Genomic DNA, 17,950 nt, shown 5'->3' on the forward strand with positions numbered 1-17,950 from the left:
CATATATATACCTAAGGCTGATTCATTTTGAGGTTTGACAGAAAACAACAAAATTCTGTAAAGCAATTATCTTTTAATTAAAAATAGAAAAAAAAGGTGCACTATGCTGTTAACCATCAAGGAAATGCAAATCAAAATGATAATATGATATCACGTCACACTTGTTAGAATGGCCATTATGAAAAAGATGAGCTATAACAAGTATTGACAAAAATGTGAAGAAATATGAATCTTCCAAACAATATGGATGTTCCTCAGAAACAAATAGAGCTACCATATGATCCAGCAATTCCACTCCTGGGTACATATCAAAAAAGAAAAAGAAAAATGCTAGCTTGAAAAGATACATGTGAGCCCTTTCCCAAGTGTTTTGCAGGAGACAAACCCAGTTGGCGGAAGAATTTGTCAAATACTTATGTTTTTCAGGGAGATATGTATATTGAAAAAGCTCCCACTTGTAGATGTTATTATTTGTGATGACTACAAGCATGATTGATGAAGATATGCCTCTGTGTGCATCACTCCAGGTTACCAAGTGCGACTCTGGGCTCAGTAATCTGGGCATTGATGAGAGGTCGAGGGTGGCAAGGGGAGGGGTCTCCAGGCCGGAATTGAAGTTCTCCCCTTGTTAAGGTAAGAAAGGTGGTAGGTAATCTGACACCTTCCTATGTGAAGTGATCCTTTTGCCTACTACATGAGGGCCACAATACATGTTCAGATATTGTGGGGGTGTTGGGCAGTTCCTGATAGAGTGAGCCAAAGTTAGGGTGACCAGCACGGTTCTGCAGAACATCATTGCAGAAGTCACAGGGAACAAAACTGGAACTAGTGAGCATGCAGTTCTCTCTGAGTAAGATGGTAATTGATGTGAATGGTAAGTCTCATAAGGATGTACCCTCTCCCCACTGCAGCCACTGTAATAGCCCCCATACAGATCTTATGATGTCACCAAGCTGATGTTGCTCCTACTTGGAATGTTTCCCTTGAAGCCTGAGCAAAGAGGAGGGCCATATATAGTAGCAAAAGCATGGGGTATAACAGGAGACCTAACTTGGTCTAAAATCTGCCACCTGTAATCCACATGACTCTGTGGACGCCGCGTCCTGTATCTGAATTTCTTTATATGTCAAAGAGAAATATAAATGTAAGGGACACCATGAGGTTAAAACCTACCTAACAAGAACAATCAATGATAGTTGGGAAGCACGTGCCTGCAAACCAGAAAAGGATTTTAAAAATATCAGGGACTGCTGCTTCTGATCCAGCGAGGGGTCTGGCCAGGAGGACCAAAAGCCTCTTAACTCGAGTCCCGGGACAATCCTAGTCATGACTTGCGGAGATCGGGGTCGTAACCAGGCGAACTTCCCGGTAGAAAAGGCCACCGGCTGTTGGAATGCGATTCAGTAGTAATCTGGACGCAAGACACGCAGCAAGTCGGGGGTTCCGAGATCGCGGACGCTCGCAGGAGACAGCCGCCTTCGCGGCGCCGCTACGACTCCCGTGCGCCCGAGCCTCGGTGACCTGAACTGTCCTTTTTTTTCTGCATCCGGGGCTGAACCCAGGATGTGGCGGACGTGCGGGACACTTCCGGGCGCGCGCGCGCGCGTGCGACTCCAGACGTGCGGGACGCTTCCGGACGCGCGCGCGCGCGCGCGACTCCGCAGGTGGCGGGAGGGCCGTTATGGGCGTGGCTATCACGCAGCCACCGGAAGCCACTCTCTTTTTCCCGGTCGGGGTACGGTCTCGAAGCGCTAGAGGGGTCGCGCCGGGGACTGAACTTCCAAGGTCCGTGCGCTCCCGGGGCCTCGCGCCTTCCCGGCACAGCCCCCGGGGGCGCGGGAACCCGGACCTGCCTTCCTCCCCGCGACGGCGTGAGGTGTGGTGACTCCATAGCCGAGCCCAGAAAGAGGGGAGTGGCGTCCACGGAAGCCAGAGCTCGGTGGAGGTAATCGAGAAGCTGATTTTCCTTCTGGGTTTGGTCAGGAGACCCCCGAGAAATAACCCCCGATACCCTTAGAGATACCTCACGAGCCAGCTGCGTTGCGGTGAGCGGGGGGTGGGGGAAGGGCGGAAGTTAGCCGGGGCGCAGCCTTTTCGTTTTCGCTGTAGCGTCTTTGCCCGGAGGCGGGTGGCTCTGAGAACCGGCGGTACCTGTTCTCGAGGAGGCCGGTACTCAGGCAGTCACATCTAACCTCCGGAAGCAAACTTTTGTACACTGTGTGGAAATAACACCCAGGGTTGCTGCTGAAGTAGACTCGGAGGCTGCTGGTGTGTTGAGAGCTTTTGGTACTTTCGACACAGAAGGTGTAGGTGGGGCATAGGGCAGTAAAGCCTACCAGTGCACCCAGCGAAACTTGGCCGTTTCTGCTGGCTTATGAGCATATTACTGGTGAATTTGAAAGTCGCTCAGTTGTGTCCCAACTCTTTTCGAATACAGTCCGTGGAATTCTCCAGGCCAGAGTACTGGAGTGGGTAGCGTCTTCCCAACCCAGGGGTCGAACCTAGGTCTCCCACATTGTGGGTGGATTTTTTTTTTTAACCACCTGAGCCACAAGGGAAGTCCAAGAATATAGGAGTGGGTAGCCTATCCCTTTTCCAGCAGATCTTCCCCGGCCTAGGAATCGAACTGGGGTCTCCCGCATTGCAGGTGGATTCTTTACTAACAGCTATCAGGGAAGCTCCGAGAAAGAGATCATTTCAGCCTCCAAGACATTAGTGTCTGCTGACAGAGAAATGCAGGAAGTGTCCCTGTACCTCTCGAGCCTAGATAGGCAGCAGGAACCAACCATTTCTTTGAATACCTGTGGCTTCCTCGAAAGAGCTTTGTTGTTGTTTCTCTTGGGTCACCTCTGAGAAAATCAGACTCTCAAGGCCATCCTCAGTCTTGCTTAAAAATGTCTATGACCCTGAGAAAATGTAAAGTCAAGACAAGGGTTACCTTTTCTAGGACCTTTCTTGTTTCCAAAGCACCTTAATCGTCGCTGTTTCTCCTTTTTTTTTTTTTTTAACAGTGTGACCCTTTGGCTATCTTGTAAACAAAGCCAGCTGTCAGTTTTTCTAGTAAAGTGAGCAGAAATTTTCATACATAGGTAGAAAGGGGCAGTGACTTTTATAAGTGTTCCCAGGAGGTACCAAAGAAGCAGTGTTGATGCCATCTGATAGCTTAGTGGGGGAAACGTGCTGAAAGGAATAAGGTTACTTTTTCTCTAATTCTTTGCTGATCTGGGTGTCTCAGTTTCCTTTCCAGTATTAGTATGATGGAAAAGAGAATATAGATGTTCCATGAAGCAAAGGAATCAGTCTTCATAAGAAGATGAAGGGACAGAGCAGTTATCCCTCATCTCACTGAGGATAAGAAACTGGAATGACCTATTAAAATGTAGAGAAAGTCAAATACTCCTGTTTATAAAGGTGGGACAGGAAGTGCACAGATCTTACGATGTCACCAAGCTGATGTTGCTCCTACTTGGAATGTTTCCCTTGAAGCCTGAGCAAAGAGGAGGCCCGTATAATTGCTCTTAGGCACTAAAACGGCATTCCAACAGGGGTCTTCACCTAGTCCCCAGATCAGCCCCCCTTCTGGTAAGCTTTCACCAGTGGTAAAGAACCCATCGGCCAATGCAGAAGATGTAAGAGACACGGGTTCCATCCCTGGGTCAAGAAGATTCCCTGGAAGAGGACATGGTAACCCGCTCCAGTATTCTTGCTTCCACCTATAAAGTTGTTTGCTGCTCAGTACTGCATCTTGATTCCTTGGGTGACTCAAAGTTGAAGTGTTTAGAGGAAAGAAAATCCTTTTTACACAGATTTTACACAGTTTCTTCTTACTTAGTGTCTCAAACATATTAGCCAAAACATAACTATGGAAGGGATCTGGGTGTTATGGATTTAAATTATAAGTAAGTTATAAACCTTTAATTATGCAGAGTTTTATAACAGAAAACATGGGTCAATGTATGCTTAAACCACTAATCATATTAATAATATGTAAGGAAATTTAAGTGAATTACAACCTGTCTTCCTGGAGTCTATAGTCATTTAACTTTTTTTTCTTTTCTTTGAAGCATATAAGCCATAGTAGGTTATAAGGAAAACTGGAGAGATCATCATACTTATTTCCATATTCATTTTAAATGGCTAACTGTATAATCTAATTTCTATTGAAGACAATTATAAGGAGTAACTTTTAGCAGATTAGTATTAAATTTCACATGGTTTAAAAATCTCACTATTTAAAAAAGAGGAAAAAGAAAATGCCTTTATCTGACCGTCCTCACTGGTTAGTGACTGAGCTGAAAGGTAAGCCTGGGAATTATCCAGAAGCAACAAGGCTCTGACTTCTCTTCCATTGTCATAAAACATTCGGTTGAGAATGCCTGAAAACGACTCCCTGGTGAAGCAAACATCTTTACTAGTTTTACAATCACAGATAATGCACTGCGTCCTCTCACACTTTTGGGCAGCTTTGCTCTGCAAATAAGGATTAACCTTATCTTCTGAGTTTGTAATCTTAGTTTGCATGTTAAAAGGCGGAAAGGCGCTCCTTGTCTATTTTCCTCCTTGGCATGCAGATCTCTGGTATCCTTGCCAGAGTAGTTTCTCACACTGATTTTTCACACTGACGTCAGTTTCATCTCCACTGTACAACTGAGCTACACATAGTTTCTCCTCTTTGATTCTTATAGATAACTTTTGTCCAAATGGCTCAATACTAGGTAAACAGTGAAAATTTGGAGACACTGACAACCTGAGATATCCGGGTTCTTAGAAGGATGCATTCTCCAAAGAACTGTGCTAAGGACTACAGGACGTGTAAGATCAAACAAGATTCCTGTCCTTCAGGGAAGCATAATATAGTAGCAAAAGCATGGGGTATAACAGGAGACCTAACTTGGTCTAAAATCTGCCACCTGTAATCCACATGACTCTGTGGACGCCGCGTCCTGTATCTGAATTTCTTTATATGTCAAAGAGAAATATAAATGTAAGGGACACCATGAGGTTAAAACCTACCTAACAAGAACAATCAATGATAGTTGGGAAGCACGTGCCTGCAAACCAGAAAAGGATTTTAAAAATATCAGGGACTGCTGCTTCTGATCCAGCGAGGGGTCTGGCCAGGAGGACCAAAAGCCTCTTAACTCGAGTCCTGGGACAATCCTAGTCATGACTTGTGGAGATCGGGGTCGTAACCAGGCGAACTTCCCGGTAGAAAAGGCCACCGGCTGTTGGAATGCGATTCAGTAGTAATCTGGATGCAAGACACGCAGCAAGTCGGGGGTTCCGAGATCGCGGACGCTCGCAGGAGACAGCCGCCTTCGCGGCGCCGCTACGACTCCCGTGCGCCCGAGCCTCGGTGACCTGAACTGTCCTTTTTTTTCTGCATCCGGGGCTGAACCCAGGATGGGGCGGACGTGCGGGACGCTTCCGGACGCGCGCGCGCGCGCGCGACTCCGCAGGTGGCGGGAGGGCCGTTATGGGCGTGGCTATCACGCAGCCACCGGAAGCCACTCTCTTTTTCCCGGTCGGGGTACGGTCTCGAAGCGCTAGAGGGGTCGCGCCGGGGACTGAACTTCCAAGGTCCGTGCGCTCCCGGGGCCTCGCGCCTTCCCGGCACAGCCCCCGGGGGCGCGGGAACCCGGACCTGCCTTCCTCCCCGCGACGGCGTGAGGTGTGGTGACTCCATAGCCGAGCCCAGAAAGAGGGGAGTGGCGTCCACGGAAGCCAGAGCTCGGTGGAGGTAATCGAGAAGCTGATTTTCCTTCTGGGTTTGGTCAGGAGACCCCCGAGAAATAACCCCCGATACCCTTAGAGATACCTCACGAGCCAGCTGCGTTGCGGTGAGCGGGGGGTGGGGGAAGGGCGGAAGTTAGCCGGGGCGCAGCCTTTTCGTTTTCGCTGTAGCGTCTTTGCCCGGAGGCGGGTGGCTCTGAGAACCGGCGGTACCTGTTCTCGAGGAGGCCGGTACTCAGGCAGTCACATCTAACCTCCGGAAGCAAACTTTTGTACACTGTGTGGAAATAACACCCAGGGTTGCTGCTGAAGTAGACTCGGAGGCTGCTGGTGTGTTGAGAGCTTTTGGTACTTTCGACACAGAAGGTGTAGGTGGGGCATAGGGCAGTAAAGCCTACCAGTGCACCCAGCGAAACTTGGCCGTTTCTGCTGGCTTATGAGCATATTACTGGTGAATTTGAAAGTCGCTCAGTTGTGTCCCAACTCTTTTCGAATACAGTCCGTGGAATTCTCCAGGCCAGAGTACTGGAGTGGGTAGCGTCTTCCCAACCCAGGGGTCGAACCTAGGTCTCCCACATTGTGGGTGGATTTTTTTTTTTTTTTAACCACCTGAGCCACAAGGGAAGTCCAAGAATATAGGAGTGGGTAGCCTATCCCTTTTCCAGCAGATCTTCCCCGGCCTAGGAATCGAACTGGGGTCTCCCGCATTGCAGGTGGATTCTTTACTAACTGAGCTATCAGGGAAGCTCCGAGAAAGAGATCATTTCAGCCTCCAAGACATTAGTGTCTGCTGACAGAGAAATGCAGGAAGTGTCCCTGTACCTCTCGAGCCTAGATAGGCAGCAGGAACCAACCATTTCTTTGAATACCTGTGGCTTCCTCGAAAGAGCTTTGTTGTTGTTTCTCTTGGGTCACCTCTGAGAAAATCAGACTCTCAAGGCCATCCTCAGTCTTGCTTAAAAATGTCTATGACCCTGAGAAAATGTAAAGTCAAGACAAGGGTTACCTTTTCTAGGACCTTTCTTGTTTCCGAAGCACCTTAATCGTCGCTGTTTCTCCTTTTTTTTTTTTTTTTAACAGTGTGACCCTTTGGCTATCTTGTAAACAAAGCCAGCTGTCAGTTTTTCTAGTAAAGTGAGCAGAAATTTTCATACATAGGTAGAAAGGGGCAGTGACTTTTATAAGTGTTCCCAGGAGGTACCAAAGAAGCAGTGTTGATGCCATCTGATAGCTTAGTGGGGGAAACGTGCTGAAAGGAATAAGGTTACTTTTTCTCTAATTCTTTGCTGATCTGGGTGTCTCAGTTTCCTTTCCAGTATTAGTATGATGGAAAAGAGAATATAGATGTTCCATGAAGCAAAGGAATCAGTCTTCATAAGAAGATGAAGGGACAGAGCAGTTATCCCTCATCTCACTGAGGATAAGAAACTGGAATGACCTATTAAAATGTAGAGAAAGTCAAATACCCCCGTTTATAAAGGTGGGACAGGAAGTGCACAGATTAAGTACTGGATAACATCAAAGCTCCTTTTACCAAATGTGATGAACTAACATTTGTCTTTCCAGAGCTGTATATTTGTTTCAAATTTGGGTAACAGGAAAGGTTGAGAACATGTCCTGAGTCTTGAGCGGAATGGCAGTTAATTTTAAAGAGGAGGTGGAACAGTTACTTTCTGTTCCTCCTTTTCTGATAACTTTCTGTTCCTTCTTCTCTGATAACTATAAATAGTAAATGTGCGTCATGTGGCTTTATTCTTGATGTGTACTTTTTTTTTTCCTCCCCTCTCTCAGTGCCCTTGGGGAGAAGATCCACTCATTGGTTTTGTACCAAACCTGACGAGGCCTCAGTTATCAGGTGGCCCAGGAGGATGTCACAAGTAGGAGAAAAAGTGTTCCCAGAGCAAATAATAATGAGCCATGTGGAGGCGAATGCATGCTTGTACCCACATGTGGAGGTTTTGCAGGGGACTAACAGGTCTGTGAAAGAGAGTTCCAATAAGAGTAAGAAATCCAGCCCACAGATGGGCAGTCTTAGTCCTGAGAGTGCTCGCCAGCGCTTCCGGAGCTTCCGTTATCATGACGCACCTGGACCGCATGAGGTTATCAGCCAACTGCAGGAATTATGCTATCAGTGGCTGAGGCCACAGATCCACTCAAAAGAGCAAATCTTGGAATTGCTTGTGCTGGAGCAGTTCCTGGATTTTCTGCCCAGTCATATCCAGAACTGGGTGCAGAAGTATCATCCACAGAACATCAAAGAGGCTGTTGCCCTGGTAGACCGCTTTAAGAGAGAATCTGGTGGAATAAGCAATGAGGTGAGCAGAAAGATTCCTTACATGTACACTGTGAAAGAGGGTGAAAGTGGGGTCAATAATTGGAGAATGAGATGGATTAAGTCACTCTTCTGTTGTTCCTTTAGAATAACTAAGTGCAATCTGAAATCACAGACTTGAGCAGTGACAGCTTCCAGGTTTGGGAGTTCCTGAGAGTCTTTTCCTAGCCTTAGAAAAAAGAAATGCATTTTGCCTTCTTTAGGACCAGGGTGAATTGAAGGTGATGGGCCTGGCCTAGATGGCCAAGGAAACAGGACTTAGCAGCCAAGAAATAAAAGGCAAGAAAATGCTAGGAAGGGAGGAAAAAACCTCTGAATGCAGGGTTTTAAAGGTCAAAGGCAGGAGAGGGTAGCAGCCAAAGTATAAGTCAAACCTTTCTGGGGAGACTGCAAAGAAAGAGAAGAAATGGAAAGAGAAAAGGGAAACAAGGATCAGAAAGGAGAAAAAAGCTAACAGAAAAATGGAGAAAATCTGAATGCTGAGGGGTGGTGCTCTCTGGGATGGGAACACACATCTCAGGGCCAGGAGAAAAGAGCCTCTGTGGCCTTCCTTCATGCTTTCCCTTGGCCTTGCTGGTGAGTGGGTAACCAGGTCTGCCCTGGGGAGATGGCAGCATACTTCCTCTCCTTGAGAGCCCACCTTGAGGAGCACAAGTGTCTTATACACCTGAAGTGTATGGAGGAAAGTTGAATCCAGTTCTTCCCCCATTTTTTCCTCTGCTGCATCCCCTTTCTCCATGAAATTGTTCCCTGGACGTGGGAGGATTGGAAAATCTAACTGACCGAAAACCCTTTTTTATTCATTTTCTTATTCCTTAGAGAAAACTAGAAAATAAAAGTCCACTAAATCAAGGATCCAAGTCTAGAAAGCAAGAAAGTGGAGGCAGTGAGAGAACAGGCAGCCTGCCCCTACCCTGCTCTTGGCTTGAGCTGTGGCTGTCCAAGGAGGTGTGGAGGCCAGCAACAGTCATAGCTTCTCTCATTTTAATCTGATTTCCCCAGATCATGTGTACAGTTTCTTGTGAGAAAATCATGGCACAATTTATCTCTTCATTTTTTAAAATTACTTCCTTACACACTCCCCAAATGTGGACTCTACTCTTGTTTGTTCTTCTGTCACCACCCCAAAACCAAAAGCTCTTTGCTAATGAGGATGGGCATTATTTCTAGGTCACAGCCCATGAACTGGGAAAGGACACAGTGCTCTTGGGAGGAACAGCAGTGGCCCCAGGCTTTAAGTGGAAGCCAGCAGAGCCCCAACCAATGGGTGTGTTCCAGGAAGAATGTTCGAATATATACCAGGTACTGCAAGAGCCGGGCTGGAATACTCACAAGGAAACCCAGCCTATGTATGAAGGAGGTGAGGAGTTTCATCATAATTATCTTCTCCTGGGAGCTGTGATAGTAATTGGTTCAGGTAGCATGTCATGGGAATTTTCCAGGTGCCCAGTCATGCTTTCAGTTAGGATGTCTTTCTAGTGGGAGTACAGTAGGTCAGTGGTGGGTGACAGTGAAGGTCATTCTGGGGTGCAGAAGCATCCAGACCACAGAACCCTGGTGTTCACAATGTGGACCTTTTTCTATAGAAATTTGAGAGGGGAGAAGAAGGTAGAGCAGGGATAAGGCGGGGTCATCTCACCGTTAGAGGAGAAATTGGGATCAGAAATGGGCTGTCAGTGGCAGAATGGGAAGAGAATTGTACACCAGGAAAAAAGTAATAAATCTCCCATGTTTCCCACCATACACTGGAGGACCCAAGGTTTTAATTTTCAAACACCTCTAATGCTTGCCCAGCTCAGTGAACATTTTCTTCAATGAGAGGAAAAACAATGCATTTCCTTTTATTTAATGAAACCTGGGAACCAGTTCCATGGAGTGGTGGCTTTTTGGTTCTAATTTAAAAGGAGAAGGCCACTTCTGGTGCACATGTGTGAGCACGCGCGTGCACGCGCATGCGCACACACACACGTGAAGGTGAGCTGTCTTTACTGAAGGAGTCCTAAACTGTAGAAATTGGTTTGGGGTGTTCATAAACAGAAAATATATTTTTTTTCTGGCTTCTTCCCCACAGCTGTGCCTGATGAAGAGAATCTAACCTTTTGTGAGCAGAAAAGCACCCTAAGCTGGAAGATGGCATCTGAGCTCACCTTGCCTAAGTCCCAGGTGAGCTGTACTTTACAAGCTTTTTCAGGTAGCCTGAATGGGGCCTTGTCCACTTTTCTCTGCTGCCCATGATCCTACCTTACACAGCAGATGCTCTGAGGCACATTAGCCCCAGGTGTTCCCTAGGCAACTAGGATTGACGCTGTGAGATTGGGCACCTCCCAAGCTGTGTACTGATCTCTTGGACACCTTTTCTGTCATCTCACTTCTTTTCCCTTGAATCTTCTCTTAACTTTTTTGGTAACTCGCCTCCCATGTAATTCAGAGATGAGTGATAGGACGGCTTCTGTTGTAGCGAGTACTGAACTACAATTTATTCTCTTCTTTAGAGGCCGTTGACATTTGAAGATGTGGCCTTGTATTTTTCCGAGGAAGAATGGCTAATAATGGACCCTAATCAGAGGACCCTCTACCTTGATGTAATGCAGGAACTCTATGAGAATGTCACCTCTCTAGGTAAAGAGTCTTCCTTTCTTTTGTACAGCAATTGAGCAATCTGTTACATCCTCAGTTCATGGAAAATACACACTGGTGAGAGTGTCCCAGCAGTGGGTTGGTTCTCAGCTTGATGGTGTGAGGGAAAGGGAAGGCAGATCCAGATCACCTGGAGAGCTTTTTACACACGTCTTTCTCCTAAGTAGACTGCTTGATTTATCATACTCTTGCCCTACCCTGCAAGCCCACTCTTTCCACATCTTTTCCATGTCAGTAGAAAGCACAGTTTACCCAGTTGTTCAGGCCCCAAACCTCTCAGTTATCCTTTTTTCCAGTCCTTTTGTTATACCCTACCCCCCAGCCAATCAGTGAGCAAGTACTCTTTAACTCTGTCTTCAAAATAAGTCCTGAATACAACCATGTCTCAACCTCTTCTGCTCTTACCATCCTGGTATCTGCCACCTCATCTCTAACCAGGTCTGCTGGAATACCACAGGACTCCCAGTCCCATGATATTTCCATGTGTCCTTAGGGTTAGTTCCTAGCTTCCTCATTGCACATCCACCCACAGCCACAGTAGAATATAAAGAAGATATTGAGTTTAAGATTCCGCCCATTTAAATGTTTGGAGTAAATAAAAGTATAAAGAGTTATTCACTTTTTCTGAAATAGTCTAGAATTTAGATGGCAGTCCATGACCTCCAAGTTTTATTCTCAGAGCATTATCATTGCACTCTACACTTAAAGTGATCTGTTTAGCACAAGAGCAAGAACCATAGACCCAATGTCCCTAAGAGTTCAAGGACGTTCTTGGAGAGTCTCTTTGAGGTAAATGTACATATAGGAAGAGGAGAAAATTCCTTAATAGGAGCCTTTATAAGGGCTTAACAATTTTAAGATTTTGTTCCTATATATTTAAAAAAATTAACCTCTTTATTGACTTATTTGTAGATTCACATGCATATTTTAAATGTAATACAAAGAACCCATATACACTTCACCCGTTTTCCCTCAATGATAACTTTTGCAAACGTATATAATGTCACAACCAGGATAATAAAGTGGGTACAGTCCACTGACCTTATTCATATTTCTATTTTTCCTTGTATTCATTTGTGGGTGTGTATATATTTAGTTCTGTAAGGTTTTATCACATGTGGAGGTTTGTATATTCACCACCCCAATCAAGATACGTTACCACAAGGATGCTTCCTGTTGCCCTTTTATCAATATAACAACACACACTTCCCTCCCACACCCTACCTCGTCACCAACCTAGGCCAACCACTGATCTGCTTACAGTTTTTAAAAATTTTGCCATTTCAAAAATATATGATTAGAGTCATAAAATACGTAGCTTTGGGAGATTAACTTTTCTCCTTCACAATAATTCCCTGGAAATTCATCTAAGTTATTGTGTGTATCAGTAGTTCATTCATTTTTACAGCTGAGAAGCATTCCGTAATATTGATAAACCACAATTTGTTTAACCATTCATCCATTGAAAGATATTTTTGCTGTCTTCAGTCTTGGGCTATTGCGAATAAAGCTGCCATGAACATTCCTGTACAGAATTTTGTGTAGAGACGGTAAGTTTTCGTTTCTCTGGGATAGAGAGTGAAAGAATGAAATTGCTGTTTCATATGGTAATTAGATGTTTAATGCTAAACTGTTTCTCAGAGTGGCTGCATCATTTTACCTTCCTAGCCAGCAATGGATGTGATCCAGTTTCTCCACATTCTTGCCATTGTTTAATAGTATTACCATTAAAAATTTTTTTTTGGCATTCTGTTAAGTACGTAATGTTATCTCATTGTGGCTTGGACTTGCATTTCGCTAATAGCTAATGATGTTGTAGTTTTTCATGTGCTTATTTGCCATCTTTATATTATCTTCAGTGAAACGGCCTTTGCCATGGTTTTCATTAGGTTGTTTTTTAACTGTTGAATTTTGAGAGTTCTCTTATAGATTGTAGTGCTTTCTTGGGTATATGGTTTGCAAGTAGTTTCCCCAAATCTGTATATTTTTCTTTTTATCCTCTTCCCATGGGTTTCCACAGAGTAAGTTTTTTATTTTGATGCCCAATTTTTCACTTTTCCTTTTACTGATTGTATTTTTGCTATCAGGGCTAGCCATAGATCCCTAAAATTTTCTGTGTTTTTCCTAAAAGTTTTTTAAGTTTGCATTTAAGTCTGTGATTCATATTGAGTAAATTCTATATAAGATATGAAATTTAGATTGAAGCTCATTTGTTTTTTTGCCTATGTAGGTCCAGTTGCTTCAGCTTTGTTTATTGAAAAGGCTGCCCTTCCTCCATTGAATTGTTGTTGCACTTTTGTCAAAATCAGTTGGGCATACTTGTGTATCTGCTTTGTTCCATCGAGTTATGTGTCTATCCCTCTGCCAATATTGCACTGTCTTGATTACTGTAGCTGTACAATATAGAAAGCCTGAATCAGATAGAGTCTCTCTTGCCACTTTATTCTTTTGTCAAGATAAATTTTATTTTAAGCTATGCTGGGGCCTGTCCCTTTCCATGTAAATTTTAGAATAAGCTTATCTAGAAGAAACTTTTTTGGAATTTTGCTAGAAATTACATTAAACCATATGTTAATTTGAGGAGGAATGATATCTTTATTGTGTTGATTTTTCCAAATAATGAACACAGTATGTTTGTTCAAGTTTTCTTTGATTTCTTTCATCATTTAAAAATTATTTATTTATTTATTTATTTTGGCTTCACTGGGTCTTTATTGTGGTGTGCAGGTTTCTCTAGTTACCGCTTGAGGGCTCTCTCTAGTTACACTGTGCTAGCTTCATTACCTGGAGAAGGCAATGGCACCCCACTCCAGTACTCTTGCCTGGAAAATACTATGGACGGAGGAGCCTGGTAGGCTGCAGTCTGTGGGGTCGCTAAGAGTCGGACACGACTGAGCGACTTCACTTTCACTTTTCACGTTCATGCACTGGAGAAGGAAATGGCAACCCACTCCAGTGTTCTTGCCTGGAGAATCCCAGGGACAGGGCAGCCTGGTGGGCTGCCATCTATGGGGTTGCACAGAGTCGGACACGACTGAAGCGACTTAGCAGCAGCAGCAGCTTCATTGCCCTGGGGCATGTGGGATTTTAGTTCTCCAACCAGGGATCAAACCTGAGTTCCCTGCATTGGAAAGTGGATTCTTAACCACTGGACCACCAGGGAAGTCCCATCACCAAATTTTTGATAGAGAAAAAAGTTTATTTTATTTATGTTTTTGTTGGAGTATAGTTGTTCATCTACTTTTTATAATTTTCAGTCTGCATATCCTCTACATGTTTGCCAAATATTTGCAGAAACATTTAATTTTCATTGGCACAGCTGTAAATGGTATTATTTTAAATTTTTGTTAAATGTTCACTGTTTTTATATAGGTATGCCTCTAATTTTATGTTTTATTCTTTTATCCTGTGACCCTACTGAACTTGCTTATTAGTTCTAAGAAGGTTTTTCCTGGGATTTTTATACATAGTCACATGATCTACAGTCCTTTTTATTTATTTTTTTACCTTGTTGCAATAGGTCCAACTTCTGGTACAATGTTGAATAAGAATGGTGAGAGCAAACATCCTTGCCTTCTTCCCAATTTTATCATGGAAACGTTAGGTCTTTCACTATTACATGTGATGTCAGTGCAGGGTTTTTATTGATATTTTATCAAGTTGATATAATTCCTAACTGTCCTAGGGTTTTATTTATTTATTTTTGGCTCTGCTGGGTCTTCGTTGCAGCACTCAGGATCTTTTTAGTTGAAGTGTGTAAACTCTTAGTTGTGGCATACAAATTCTTAGTTGCATCATTTCAGTATCTAGTTCCCTGACCAGGAATTGAACCTGGGCCCCTTGTATTGGGAATGTGGAGTCTTAGCCACTGGTCCACCAAGGAAGTCCTTCTTGAGGTTTTTTTTTTTTTAATCGTTAATGGATGTAGGGTTTGTCAAATACTTCTCTGTGTCAGTTAATGGGATTATGATCTTTCAAAGCTTGTTGGTATATGGTGGGTTATGTTGATTGATTTCAAATATTGAAATCCTACTTGATCATGGTATATAATGCTTACATATTGTTACATTCAGATTGCCAATATTTTGTTGAGGATTTTCGTGTTGAAGTTCATGGGAGATGTTAGTCTGTAGTTTTCCTTTTTAGTACTGTCTTTGTGTGATTTTGTTATCAGGGTAATTACTGGCCTTATGAAATGGTTTGGGTAGTATTTTTTCTTTTCTGGAAGAGATGATATAAAAGTGGTGTTAATTGTATAGATATTTTGTAGAATCCTCCAGTAACACTATATGAATCTGGAGATGTCTGTTTTGGCAGCTTTTTAATTATGAATTCAATTTTTAATTTTCAGAGTGCTGTTCAGATTATCTATTTCACACTGGTTGAATTCTGGTAGTTTGTAGATTTTGAGAAATTTACCCATTTTCCCCTAACTTAAAATTTGTGAACATAAGTTGGTTATAGTATTCCCTTATTATCTCTTTAATTGCTGCAGAATGTGTAGTGATAGACCCAATTTCCTTCCTAATATGGATGGTTTGTGTCTTCTTTCATTTTTGCCTGAGTTAATACAGGTTTATCAATTTTATTAATTTTTTGAGGAGCAAGTTTTTTGTTTAATTTCTGCTGTGATCTTTATTATTCCTTTCTTCAACTTGTATTTTCCTGTTTTTCTAGTTTCTTAAGGTAGAAACTTAGATTGATTATTTGAGAGCTTTCCTCTTTTCTATTGTATGCCTTTAGGGCTATACATTTTCCTCTGAGCATTCCTATAGCTGCATTCCACATATTTTGATATATTATAATTTCATTTTCATTTAATTATGTATTTTTAAATTTCCCTTGAGACTTTCTCTTTGAATCGTGGATTATTTAGAAGTATATTTCCATTTGTTTCCATATATTTAAATTTTTTCTATTGTCTTTCTGGTTTTGATTTACCAATCTGATTCCATTTTTGTCAGATTGCCTTTTCTCACTCAAATTGTGGTTTTTTTTTTTTTTTGGTTCTAGGTGTGCTGTGTGATTTATTTTTTTGTATCCTGATCATTTTGTCTATTATGTTAGGAGAGTCTGGGTCCTATTTAAATATTTTAATGGGCAGTCACTCTGTTTTAGTTTAGCATGTAAGTTCTTTCCTACTTTGTGGAATATGTGTCTAGTGACATAATTTTCAGAGCCTTTATGGTATTATTTTGGTCTCCTTGATTTATGTGGTACTGCTGGGATTCCCATGTGCTCCTGCTCATGCTGCCAAAGAGTGAGGAATGAGGAAGATCTTTACTTAGGCTAGAGTTCTCGGTGGGAATCTCTGACCCATAGGGATGAAGAAGCTTCCTGGGGCAGGCTGCTAGTGGCTGGTTAGCGAGGTCCATCTTGCTAGTTCTGCATGACAAATCTGATGTCTCCGATTGGAGTTCTGATGTTGTCAGAAGGTTTCCCATTTCAGATTGCAGATGGAGTAAGCCTATTCAGGTAGCCTTCTGTTGCTCAGTTGAGATTTGGAAAACACTAGATCTGGGTTGCCTACATTTTTTGGATGTGGGGATGTAAGATACCTACTGTGTTACTCTTATAGTCTTGGAGTCCCAAACAATTTTGCCTTCCTCTTACCACTTTTTAGAATTCTCTGTTCATTGTATCTTGCATTCTTGAATGGATTTGTTGTTGTGCCCAGAAAGGAAGACCAGGGAGAAATGGGTCTGTGCCATTTTGTCCAGATTGGACCAAAAATCCCTTGTTCCTGTATTTTTAAAAAGCTGTCAGCGTTGATTTTTCTTTCCATGCCTCCAGTTTTCTTGTTCTGGGAAACAGGTGGCTGATTCTTCTGTTTATTCCAACAGGGTTAAAGCTCAAAAATGACACTGGAAATGACCCACCTGTATCTCTTCCTACATTAGAGATACAACCATCAGGATGCGAAGTATTAAGAAAGGCCACAATGAAAGATGCTGAGACAACAATGGGCAATGAAAATTACGGTTGTACATGCAGGGTACGGAAACGACTTCGTGCTTTTCCAGGGAGGAAAAGAAAGAAACTTAAAACTTGTAAACAAGAGCTTCCAAAACCTGTAGGTGTTCATGGGAAAGGCTATGAGGGAGAGAAACCTTTTAAATGTCAGGAATGTGGAAAAAGCTTCAGAGTTAGCTCTGACCTTATTAAGCACCAGAGGGTTCATACTGAAGAGAAACCCTATAAATGTCAACAATGTGATAAGCAGTTTAGATGGAGTTCAGATCTTAGTAAGCACTTAATGGCACACCAAGGAATTAAACCATATAGATGCTCATGGTGTGGAAAAAGCTTTAGTCATAACACGAATCTACACACACACCTAAGAATTCACACTGGAGAGAAGCCCTTTAAATGTTATGAATGTGGGAAAAGATTCATTCAGAACTCCCACCTTATTAAACACCAGAGAACCCACACAGGTGAGCAGCCTTATACCTGTAGCATATGCAAGAGAAATTTTAGCAGGCGTTCAAGCCTTGTTAGACACCAGAAACTCCACAAGAGAAGGGAATCATGTCCAGTGTCTCCAGTTTGAGGAAAGTCACCATTTAGAGATAGATCCTGGATGTGATGAAAGAGTGCATAATGTTGAAGTAGCCAGTAACAATGTTTTTAGGAGGGGCACATGGGATGTTTTGCAAAAAGGAATCTAAACTCTCTGTTTTATGCAGCTTTGTATCTTCAGTGCCTACTACCAATACCTGGCAAGTTCTTTATAAATAAAAGAGTGGAATTGTTCTTGTATATCTGAAGTTACCTGTTTGTATCTGTCTGGTTACTCAGCCTCCCCATCCTCCATGATCTAAATTCTTCAGGTATCAGGTACTCAGTAAATACATGATGGTGAGGAATCCTACTCCCATTCTTTCTCAGTAGAGATGGATCATAAGAGTATACAGTTTCTCTGAAGGGAGCTCAGAATGAACTACTAAGTTTGAGGCAGTATCTGTGGCTGTCATTCTATCTACATGAACAGCCTAAGTCCAGGGTTCAGGGAACTGTATCCTGAAACAGGAAGAGAAGTTTCAGTGTTTGCCCTGGGAGAAGTACCCCCATTCTAGTTGCCTCTCCCCTGAGCACCCACTACTGCAGTGTTTTCTGTCAGTCAATTCTAGCATTAAGCAAAGGCCTAGGGGCCTTGGAAACACTTGATACCTTCCTGCTGAGCCTTCAACACTGAGGTATTTAGACTGAAATGATGAAGGAGGCAGCCTGGGCTCTCTTCCGAGT

At 43.1% G+C, this 17,950-nt stretch overlaps 1 protein-coding gene across 1 annotated transcript; it reads left to right on the top strand.

Moving 5' to 3' along the window:
• Positions 1-5,503: 5,503 nt before the first annotated feature.
• Positions 5,504-17,438, top strand: ZNF75D (zinc finger protein 75D). Its single transcript, XM_068962028.1, has 6 exons — positions 5,504-5,740; positions 7,525-8,048; positions 9,236-9,425; positions 10,137-10,228; positions 10,558-10,684; positions 16,546-17,438. The coding sequence occupies exons 2-6, from the start codon at positions 7,602-7,604 to the stop codon at positions 17,253-17,255; spliced, it is 1,566 nt and encodes a 521-aa protein (XP_068818129.1). The 5' UTR covers positions 5,504-5,740; positions 7,525-7,601; the 3' UTR covers positions 17,256-17,438.
• Positions 17,439-17,950: the final 512 nt, after the last annotated feature.

The sequence above is a fragment of the Capricornis sumatraensis genome, chromosome X, assembly GCF_032405125.1.
Source record: "Capricornis sumatraensis isolate serow.1 chromosome X, serow.2, whole genome shotgun sequence".
Classification (NCBI taxonomy): domain Eukaryota; kingdom Metazoa; phylum Chordata; class Mammalia; order Artiodactyla; family Bovidae; genus Capricornis; species Capricornis sumatraensis.

Coding starts and splice junctions, on each gene's coding strand:
- ZNF75D (XM_068962028.1), top strand. CDS start 7,602: ATGTCACAAGTAGGAGAAAAAGTGTTCCCAGAGCAAATAATAATGAGC. Junction 10,229..10,557: donor TCACCTTGCCTAAGTCCCAG/GTGAGCTGTACT, acceptor TCTCTTCTTTAG/AGGCCGTTGACATTTGAAGA. Junction 10,685..16,545: donor TGAGAATGTCACCTCTCTAG/GTAAAGAGTCTT, acceptor TTATTCCAACAG/GGTTAAAGCTCAAAAATGAC.